Source organism: Salvelinus namaycush, chromosome 42 (assembly GCF_016432855.1).
Source record: "Salvelinus namaycush isolate Seneca chromosome 42, SaNama_1.0, whole genome shotgun sequence".
Taxonomy (NCBI): domain Eukaryota; kingdom Metazoa; phylum Chordata; class Actinopteri; order Salmoniformes; family Salmonidae; genus Salvelinus; species Salvelinus namaycush.
Genome location: NC_052348.1, coordinates 9,111,144 through 9,121,801, shown reverse-complemented (window position 1 = coordinate 9,121,801; position 10,658 = coordinate 9,111,144). Strand labels below are relative to the sequence as shown.

Sequence of the window (10,658 nt, the reverse complement as noted above, 5' to 3'; positions counted from 1 at the left end):
ACCAGATGGGATGGTGTATCGTTGCATAATTTTGTGGTAGCCATGTTGGTTAAGTGTGCCATGAATTCTGAATAAATCCCTGACAGTGTCACCAGCAAAGCACCCTCCACACTTCCTCTTTCATGCTTCACGGTAGGAAACACACATGCAAAGATAATCCGTTCACCTACTCTGCGTCTCACAACGACACGGTGGTTGGAACCAAAAATCTCAAATTTCGACTCATTAGACCAAAGGACAGATTTCCAATGGTCTAATGTCCATTGCTCATGTTTCTTGGCCCAAGCAAGTCTCTTCTTCTTATTGGTGTCCTTTAGTAGTGGTTTCTTGGCAGCAATTCGACCATGAAGGCCTGATTCACGCAGTCTCCTCTGAACAGTTGATGTTGAGATGTGTTGATTACTTGAACTCTGTGAAGCATTTATTTGGGCTGCAATCTGAGGTGCAGTTAACTCTAATGAACTTATCCTCTGCAACAAAGGTAACTCTGGGTCTTCCTTGTCTGTGGTGGTCCTAACGAGAGCCAGTTTCATCATAGCGCTTGATGGTTTTTGCGACTGCACTTGAAGGAACTTTAAAAGTTCTTGAAATTTTCCGGATTGACTAACCTTCATGTCTTAAAGTAATGATGGACTGTCGTTTCTCTTTGCTTATTTGAGCTGTTTTGCTTTAATATGGACTTGGCCTTTTACCAAATAGGGCATCTTCTGTATACCACTCCTACCTTGTCACAACACAACTGATTGGCTCAAACACATTAAGAAGGAAAGAACTTACACACATTAACTTTTAACAAGGCACACCTGTTAATTGAAATGCATTCCAGGTGACTACCTTATGAAGCTGGTTGAGAGAATGCCAAGAATGTGCAAAGCTGTCAAAGGGTGGCTACTTTGAAGAATCAAAAATATATCTTGATTTGTTTAACACTTTTTTGGTTACTACATGATTCCATATGTGTTATTTCATAGTTTGTCTTCACTATTATTCTACAACGTAGAAAATAGTAAAACAAATTAAATAAAAAACCTTGAATGAGGAGGTGTTGTAAAACTTTTGACCGGTAGTGTATATTATATAACTTTATAGTAAGAAGAATAAATGAACATAGCTGAATAAAATAGAAAGGATATTTTTATTTAATGATTGCCTAGCCAGTGCGCACATGGAGTGGCTATTCTGTGTGGAATGTAAAAAGTGATCATTTAAAACAGGTCCTATACACTTCATTTCGAGTTATTTGGCTACTTTAGTTGTGATACAAACCTCTTACAAATCAAAACATATTGGCTGCATGATGCAACTATTGTCTGATGATTTGAAAGTCGCAAAAAGGGTAATGCGCTCAGTTTCTTGCCTAGACTGTGTACACTGTTCATTAGTCTCTTATTCTGTGCATTCAAATTGCCATCGATAGTATAGCCTTAATATTCCTGTACGGGACAGTGTTAATGAAATAAGAACGCTATAATAGGTGTGTTGGGAAAATGAAAAGCTCCTGACACTCATCATTCATTCATTATGAATACGATTTATTTGATTTCATTCTTCATTAATGTAACCACAATGTTCAGTTGAAATGACAGATGCACTCACCAACAGTAGGGACATCTTATTGATAAAATATATAACAAATGGATTTGGGCTAATTCACCATCTGATGAAGTGGAAACTCAAAGGGGTAGATTCAGACTTAGGAAATGCACGACTTTCCTATGCACGCCTTTCCTATGCCCTTCTGAAGCCTCAAATCAGACCGACAGCAAATTACATCAATGCCGCGTAATACATTCTGCAGTAAAAATGTTCAATATGTAATCCAACATGTTTAGTGGATGTGTGCATCAAAAGTTCAACATTCGCCTTTTCCTACTATTTCTGTCAAGTCTAGCATACAATTTGATGCATACATTGGTGTGTCCCACACAGAACGCACTGAAACTGCAAGGCAAACGCAGCATTCCATTGGAAATGAATGTACTTCTGATGTACCAAAACGCAATGATGCTGTCGGTGTCAGTATTTGGTATTCAGAGTTACCTTATTCAGTCGCGTAACGCGCTCTGCAGGTGCGGTTACCTTGCATGCTGATCTAAATACATTTCATTCAAACGCTGAAAACCCTCCCACTTGCTGGCCAACAGATTTTCTCATGGAGTTTCCATTCAATAGGGTTTTCAGTACATGTATCTTAAGCCATCCTTTTAAATACGCTGTACCTTTTTAGTTAGAACTTTGTCAACAGACTCACTAGAATATATTGACAGAACGGGTTCAGAATATTAGGGATCAATGAAAGAAAGCCATCTAAATATATGCATATTCTCCTCCGTTTCAGCACCAATTTGTAGATTTAAAAAATACTCTGATCTTGTAGATTATTTAGGGTAAGGAAAGTATTTATGAATCACAAAAAACAGGTTTGGAGAGCCTTTACACGCAAAATATTGATCCTGAAAGTTGCCATATTCAAGTTCAAACTATGAGATATTGGAAGGTGAGAAAATTGTACAATAGGGGTTCAAGAACATTCCTATAAATACATTATCCCTCACTAATCATGGAATTGTAGCCTAATGACTGGTCCAGTAATCATGAACGGTGCACCAGGCTCCAGGTTTAAACTGCTAAGTGTGGTCTGAGTTCCATAATGATTTAAATAGGCTACATCTCCCAAATTATTGCAGAACGTAAGCCTAATATGAGCCACTAATGCTAGCGACTCTCTGGAACAATTTACAAGGACGTGACAGAGGAAAGAAAGGTAAATAGAATGGCAATGGAAGGATGTGAAATGTAGGCTACAAATTGAAAGAAACTAACACTAAAGTGACAGTTACAAATTAATGTGGGTATTACTGGCAGTGGCTCCCGATTTAATGGATAATATTTAACATTATAAACTGTAAAAATAAAAAATAAACAGAGAAAAGCCTGGGCATAAAATTAAAACATTCTATAGCGCATAAATCAACTTGGTAGGTTCAGCGCTCAGAAGCCTATAGCTTGGCTCTCCAAATTTCACCCCCCCACCCAAAAAAACTATGAGGACATAGGCCTACAATTAACATTTTGAATAACGACAGAGCTATTTTTAGGTAGGCTACATTTTCATGAACCCTAGGCACTCGTGGAATTTTTTTTGGAGAGCCTTACCACACAAATGTAAGAAAACAGTGCTTTAATTAACTTAATTAGCCTAAAAAAAAAATGTACATTATCAACTGTTACTAATGATCCTCAGCAACAAGCACACGGCCGTGGCAGTGTTTACAGAGGAAGCAAATGAAGGTAAACGAAACGATGTAATGACTATGTAGGCTATACCAACTGAAGGGAACTAACAGTGAATTGGCAGTTGAATATGCGTGGTTATTAGGCCTACTGACGGTTGATACTGATAGTGGCTAATATTTAACATGATAGAAATAGGAAACAGAAGGTCAGGGTAGCCAATAATTAAGACATTAGAGTGTGCCCCTCTCTGAAAGTTAAAAGGCTGTACAATTTAAATTCTGCATAATGGCACAACATTTCATAAACTTTTCTGTGGGAAAAGTGATATGTAGATATGCTTCAGTACTGCCATATGACTGGTTTCACATTTGTCTCCAGCGATTATTAGGTCAAATAGATCTAGATACTATTCTCAAACTTAAGGGAATTGCGTTCCATTTACGCGCGCTTAACTCTGGTCAGAATTCCCCCTATTATGCATTAGCTAGACTGCTAAATATAATATGCCGCTAGTTAGCTGTGTAATTGATTAATGTAATGTCTTAAACTTTGCAGCATACCCAATGATGTCTATAGGCTTACGCAATCACTGCAAATGGCAGAGGTGCGCTTCCTGCGCACCGTTCCGTATAAGCTATTTCTCAAAGCCATAGCCTACCAGATACTTTGGTTAAAAAACGGTGCTCCAGCGGTCCATATTGAGAGTTGAGAAATAAATGTAATACCTACAGAAAGCTGAGACCCTCCTCTCTCCAACAGTCACAACAGTAGGCCTATTTGCTTTTAAAACTGTAATTGTTCCGCAATTGCAATTTGAAATGTTGCAATCACAATGCATTTTACTCTCCTCTCCCATTCACTCAGAGCCCAGAGAGAGAGAGTGTGGTTTGGAGGATGGATGAGACGTTTCGGATAATAGCAGCGAGTCTATTTAAATAAAAAATGTGGAACTTGAAATTGAATGTCATGGTCAATACACCTGTGTTTTCAGAATGCAACACTTTATCATTTTAACTAGAGCGCTGAGTATCAGGCTATTAGCAAATTGATGGCCGTTAGCAAGTTTGGCAGGCTTCTAACGCCCATCAGAGCCATTAATTTACAGAGGGCAGTTTTGGAGTAGCCTAGTTACCGTGAGTCACGTGGAATTAAACTGAGGTCATGACTCGTGACCGCTAGTCTGGGGGTAATACTGGGCCCTCTCTCCCGTGTGGACCTTTAGGTGCATCTTCAGCTGGTGCTGGTGGGAGAACCTCTTCTCACACTGGGGGCAGCTGTAGGGTTTCTCCCCTGTGTGGACCCTCTGGTGCCTCTTCAGGTTGCAAGTCTGGGCAAAGCTCATGTGACACTGGCTACAGCTGTAGGGTTTCTCCCCTGTGTGGACCCTCTGGTGGATCTTCAGGTTCCAAGCCTGGGAGAAGCGCATTTGACACTGGCTACAGCTGAAGGGTTTCACCCCTACGTGGACCCTCTGGTGGATCTCCACCTTCTGAGGGCAGTTGAAGCCTTTATTACAGAACATGCAGAAGAACCGTTTCTCTTTAGTACCGCCTGATGTTGCTCCCCCTTCCCCAGCCTGGACTCTAGCCTTGTCGTTTGAGTTCAATACCTGATCGAAAAGGATGCGGCCGTGTGAATCGAAAGGTGCCATCGACGTGGACACTGGGTCGCGATCCCTGAGCGCGTGTAAAGGGGAGTGGGTTGCGATATTTGGATTTGGCTCTAAGCTTTCCCTGTAGTCTAAAAAGTCACTAGTGTTGCTCTGCAACTGTCCTTCTCCTAAGTGAGTCTGGTCTGCATTCCATGTCAGAGGATCGTCACCCTCCTCTTTCACAGTCACCTCATCTACAACCAGACCATCCCCTTTCTTATCTAGGAACCCTTCAGAGTATACACTACTACTGTACTGGTTCCAGTCCCCTCTTATTGGATTAGTATCTAAGCCCACAGGCACGTCACCAGGTATCATCTCTGTCTCTGTAGCGTATGAACAGGTCGGATCATTGCCAGTCTGTGACGCGTCACCTGAATCCCGATGGGACAGAACCGTCCTATGGCTCGGGTTACCGTAAAGTAAATACTCTGAGCGGGGAGTAGGAGGACAGCCCAGTCTCCTCAGCCTCATTAAAGTCTCTGTCTCAGACTTGAGGACGGCGTTCGGCGTTCTACTGATGTCCCTGGGCTGCGCTGGGGTGGTGGGGTCCTCCGTGACTACATGGGGCGCTCCAGTCTGGATGTTGCTGCTGTGTTGTGGATCCTTCTCTCCTTCAGACCTCTCCTGCTTGACTCCAGGACCTGCAGCCTCTGTATCTGCAGACTGACACAATAGGAGAGGCTATTATCGTTACATGAGTTGAATTAGATACAAATGTCATAGGGAAGTCTCACAAGCTCCCCTATGGACAGGGCTGTGCACAACCCCCCCAAAATGCCTCTGTAGCTAAAATAAATAAGCCTATTTATTTCTGCAACAACTCACTCACTCATCACAAATTGTAAGCAAGATAGTTACTGTAACTCCATAAGAGATGACTGGCATTGGGAAAAGAGGTTGGGCTATCAGCTGATTATTGGTGTTGATGATTGATGTAAATCTGCTAGTTAGCTATCTCGATTAATTTTACTGATTGGGATTTACCTCTGTATTTCTGCCTCTCTCAGCTGCTCGTATCAGCCAACCAGACCGAATATTGACGATGATGTAGGCTAAACGGTCCCGTGTGGCTCAGTTGGTAGAGCATGGCGCTTGCAACGCCAGGGTTGTGGGTTCATTTCCCACGGGGGGGACCAGGGTTCAATTCCCACGGGGGGACCAGGATGAATATGTATGAACTTTCCAATTTGTAAGTCGCTCTGGATAAGAGCGTCTGCTAAATGACTTAAATGTAAAATGTAAATGTAAATCATGTGTGGTCAAGTGTTAATAAAATGTTATGCTGCTGTGGTATTTAATAGCAATCTCCGTACAGGGAAGACTGGGAAATAGACGCAACCGGGCGTGCGCAAGCTCCGTACAGGGCAGATCAAGAGGCGCAACCAACAGAGCTTGACAACAACTTGCGGTCAGTGGGTTCAGAGCAACAATGACAAAAAATATTTTGGAGGAAATTATGCCACCACCCAAGAGGGCACTTTGGAGACTGGAAGGGCAAAGTTGCAGAGCCCTATCAGGTAGAGCCCTATATGTGCACTTGCCTGCTTTTCGCAGATACATGAGGATGTACATGTGAGCAAGTGAATAGCTGATGGGAGCCTTTCTGAAATAAACAGGCCACATTTCATTTACTCATTTTCAATTCAACACTATTACACTAACCTCTATCACAATAACGTGCTGGGTTGAGGTTCCACTTCCCTCATCAACAATGATTGGTTGGTCATGTCTCCATGTATTGTGTCCTGCTGGCTTTACAAAGCTTCTGTGGCCTCCAGTGAGATTTCCTTCACCTGAGAGAGTGATTGAGGGAAAAGAGGTAGTTAGGTTACTTACTGTCAATGCTGAACACTATATAGTGGATGTAATGTAACACTTTTCATAAGTTCTTGATATAGGCCTACTATTTATTGATCTATGTATTATGTTCCATGCATCATATTCTTTTCATTGAGTAAATAATGGGAAAAACATTAAATCAAGAATCTGGTTAGAATATGATATTGTGTCTTTGCGCAAGTTAGATAAGTAATCAGGGCCTACTGCAAATTGTACCTCTTGCCATTCCTCTGTATTTGTCGAGGATCTTGACACTACTGGGACGACTGGCGAGGACGCGCTCCCGTGCTACCTTCAGTTCTTGTAGCTGTAATTTCCTCCGTAATGCCCTGTTTTCTTTCTGGCTTTGAGTTATTTCCAAACGAAACACTGCATAGTCGTCGTCTACAAGTTTACAGATCTCTGCCACGGCTGCATTCGCTAGCACCTCCATGATGGAGGCTATTTGAGTGTGGAAAACCATACAGTTAGCCATAACTAACCTTAGCAGCTAGCTAGCGTCACCTATATACTAGCTATCAACCAAGTCCTGTCTCCAACGCAAATTAAAGATTACATGGGGTAAGTATGTGATACTGTGCAGTTAAATTAGTCATATTTTGAATTCCATGGTGTTAATAAACGTCTAAATAACAACAAGAAAAACGCTAACGTGGAAATAGTTATTTGCCATGGTTTACTTCCGTTTACACTGAAGAGAAAGGATGTTATTGGTTGGCGTCATAGCTCGAAGGGTGTGGCTAAATGAAAAGGATGTGCGTGCTCTTCTAAGAAATAAGGATATTTTTAACATTACACATCAAATCTCCTATTCATGATCAGTATCTTTAAAGCTCAGAACAGAAAAAATGACTAGCTGGAACTCGTCTGAGCGGTCGGCTATGAATGCCCGCACCCACTAGTACTAATGTTGTATTGATTTAATTTTATGAATGAAGAACAGTAAGAAAAAAATATAGGCAGGTGCATCACTACTTCCATTGAATATATATTACTGTATGTAGGCTATATGTATTTCTACCTGACCTTGTTCTCCCATCTTTAGAGCAGATCAAAGCTCTCTGGTCCGTCCTCTATTGTCTCCTCTTTGACCAGCAGCAGATCAGGCTTCCCTTCCTCCACGTCTACTGACTGTAAGAGGTACAGAGTGAGAGGATGTTGGATCAAGAATGATATGAGCACCCTGCTATGGATCATCTTCTGATTGGGCAATGAGGGATTGCTATGAGTACTATGCAAATGTGTTAGTTGATTTGATTACTTGACACTCTTTAAAATGGTTTGATCATTCAAAGACATGTACAGACTTAAGTCACATTTAATCACGACATGGGCCCATATCCACAAAGTATCTCAGAGTAGAAGTGCTGATCTAGGATCAGGTTCCCCATCTGTCTGCATAGTCTTATTTATTATTATCTAAAGGCACGCCTGCTCAGAATTTTTTCTCTATTAGTCTACACCTACTGTTTATGAAGCATGTGACATATTACATTTGATTTGATTTTGAGTTCACAGTGGACTCACCTCAGTAAGACTGTGTGTGGTCCTGTGCTGCTCAGCTGGTTCCTCTGTGGTTTCAGGAGGAGGTGTAGTCTGGTTGTCCTCCATGACCACGGTCCTCTCAGGGTTCCCCAGACCCTCCTCACACCCCTCCTCCTTCACCAGCAGCACCTCTTCCTCCAGGAAGAGTGGTGATATAGATGACAAAGAACAACACTCCCTCAGGTACATACACACAGATAATAACCACACTTTCAACATGGAGTGTTTACCCATCCCCCACTACTTTTGAGTACTATACTGGTACAGAATGTCTTCATTGATGTTAAACTCATCATGGTGGACATAAATATGATGTTGTGGGTAAATATGAGTCAGCTAAGATAAGTCAAAAGTCATCAGACAAATCTGACTAAACTATTTTGACATGTACAGTAGGTGTTTGTTAGTGTGTGGGTATGTGTAGGTATATTTAGTAAGTCTGGTTTTTGGTTGTGGTTGTTGGGGGTATGCAGAATAGGGTGAGATCAGATGATGTATACTAAAGAGTCTCAATATAAGTCTTAGAATGAAAAGTCCCATTTTCTGATGTGTTAAATACACCATATGAAAATCACACATACACGTCTCAACTAAAAATCTGCATGAACTTGTTAAACTGCATTAATAGGCATGAAATCTAAACATATAAATAGGCATTTGTGAACATCATATAGCCTACACAGTACAAACACAAAATTTAACAGACTTTTTAGGTTTATATACAATTCCTAAATGCAACATTCTACCCAGGAATATTCAACACTAAATTCTGTTAATCCATTATTCCAAATGCATCTCTGAATCTGTATAGCACTTTATGACATCTGTTGATGTTAAAAGGGCTTTATGAATACATTTGATTGGTTGATTCTGCTGGCAACAATGAATCATCATTTTTCTTTAAAGGGGAATTGCTAAATGTATGTAGATCAAAACATTTAATAAAAACATGTTTGTGAAATACTTACTTACAGGCCCTTCCCAACATTGCAGAGATAATAATATAAAAAGTATATGGAATAAATACAAAATGAGTAACAAGATATTCTAAGCTAAGTGTTTTGATAGCTTTCAAATGTAGTATCAGGTCCATGTAGAATAAACAAACCTTTACATAAATCAAATAACATTTTATTTGTCACGTGCCAAATACAACAGGTGTAGACTTTACTGTTAAATGCTTACTTACGAGTGTGTGTGTGTGTGTGTGTGTGTGTGTGTGTGTGTGTGTGTGTGTGTGTGTGTGTGTGTGTGTGTGTGTGTGTGTGTGTGTGTGTGTGTGTGTGTGTGTGTGTGTGTGTGTGTGTGTGTGTGTTGGAGTGTCAGTGTAGTAAATGTCAGTGTAGTATGTGTCAGTGTGTGGGTAGAGTCCAGTGAGTGTACATAGAGCTGGTGCAGGAGAGTCAGTGACTCAGTGCAAATAAAAAGGTGTCAATGCAAATAGTCAGGATATGGAAAGATAAAGTGCTCGATCCTCGTATATAATCCAATGAACAGAAATAGGACAGCACTCCGGTAAATAAACTTAACGCCACGTAGGGTAGGAGATGGGGCTAAATTACTTCTCCAAAGAGAGACATATTGGATAGTCCGCTTGGGCACTCTTGCCCCAGCAGGCCTGAATGAAGAATGTTATTTTTAGTTGTATGTTTTTGTAGTAGTATATAAATAGGCCAAACATTTAGGTAATGACATCATTACTCAAGAAGGGCTCATACCCGAAATGTTTGTGCTGCAATAAAAACTTGTCAGGGTAGCCATTTGACTAACTGTTCAGCAGGGCTTTCCTCTGACATCGCTTGGTATAAAGGTCCTGGATGGCAGGGAGCTCGACCCAGTTTTTCACACAACACAATGCCACAGATGTCTCAAGTTTTCAGGGAGCATGCAATTGGCATGCTGACTGCAGGAATGTCCACCAGAGTTGTTACCAGATAATTTAATGTTAATTTCTCTACCATAAGCCACCTCCAATGTAGATTTAGAGAATTTTGCAGTATGTCCAACCGGCCTGCAGACCACGTGTAACCACGCCAGACCAGGACCTCAACATCTGGCTTCTTCACCTGCGGGATCGTCTGAGACCAAAAACACGGACAGCTGATGAAACTGTGGTTTTACACAACCAAATAATTTTTACAGAAACTGTCTCAGGTAAGCTCATCTGTGTGCTCGTCGTCCTCACCAGGGTCTTGACCTGACTGCAGTTCGGCGTCATATCAGACTTCAGTGGGCAAACGGTCACCTTCAATGGCCACTGGCACGCTGGATGAGTGTGCTCTTCCCGGAATTATCTGGGAATTTACTGGATTTCTGACCCATGCCCCTACCTTTTTTTGTAAGGTATCTGTGACCAACAGATGCATATCTTTATTCCCAGTCA

At 41.3% G+C, this 10,658-nt stretch overlaps 1 protein-coding gene across 1 annotated transcript; it reads right to left on the bottom strand.

Moving 5' to 3' along the window:
* Nucleotides 1-2,335: 2,335 nt before the first annotated feature.
* Nucleotides 2,336-7,409, bottom strand: LOC120034850 (zinc finger protein 583-like). The gene is made up of 3 exons (XM_038981498.1): nucleotides 6,947-7,409; nucleotides 6,554-6,684; nucleotides 2,336-5,554 (listed from the first exon to the last, which is right to left on the bottom strand). Exons 1-3 carry the CDS (start codon nucleotides 7,203-7,205, stop codon nucleotides 4,397-4,399), a joined length of 1,548 nt encoding a protein of 515 aa, XP_038837426.1. The 5' UTR covers nucleotides 7,206-7,409; the 3' UTR covers nucleotides 2,336-4,396.
* Nucleotides 7,410-10,658: the final 3,249 nt, after the last annotated feature.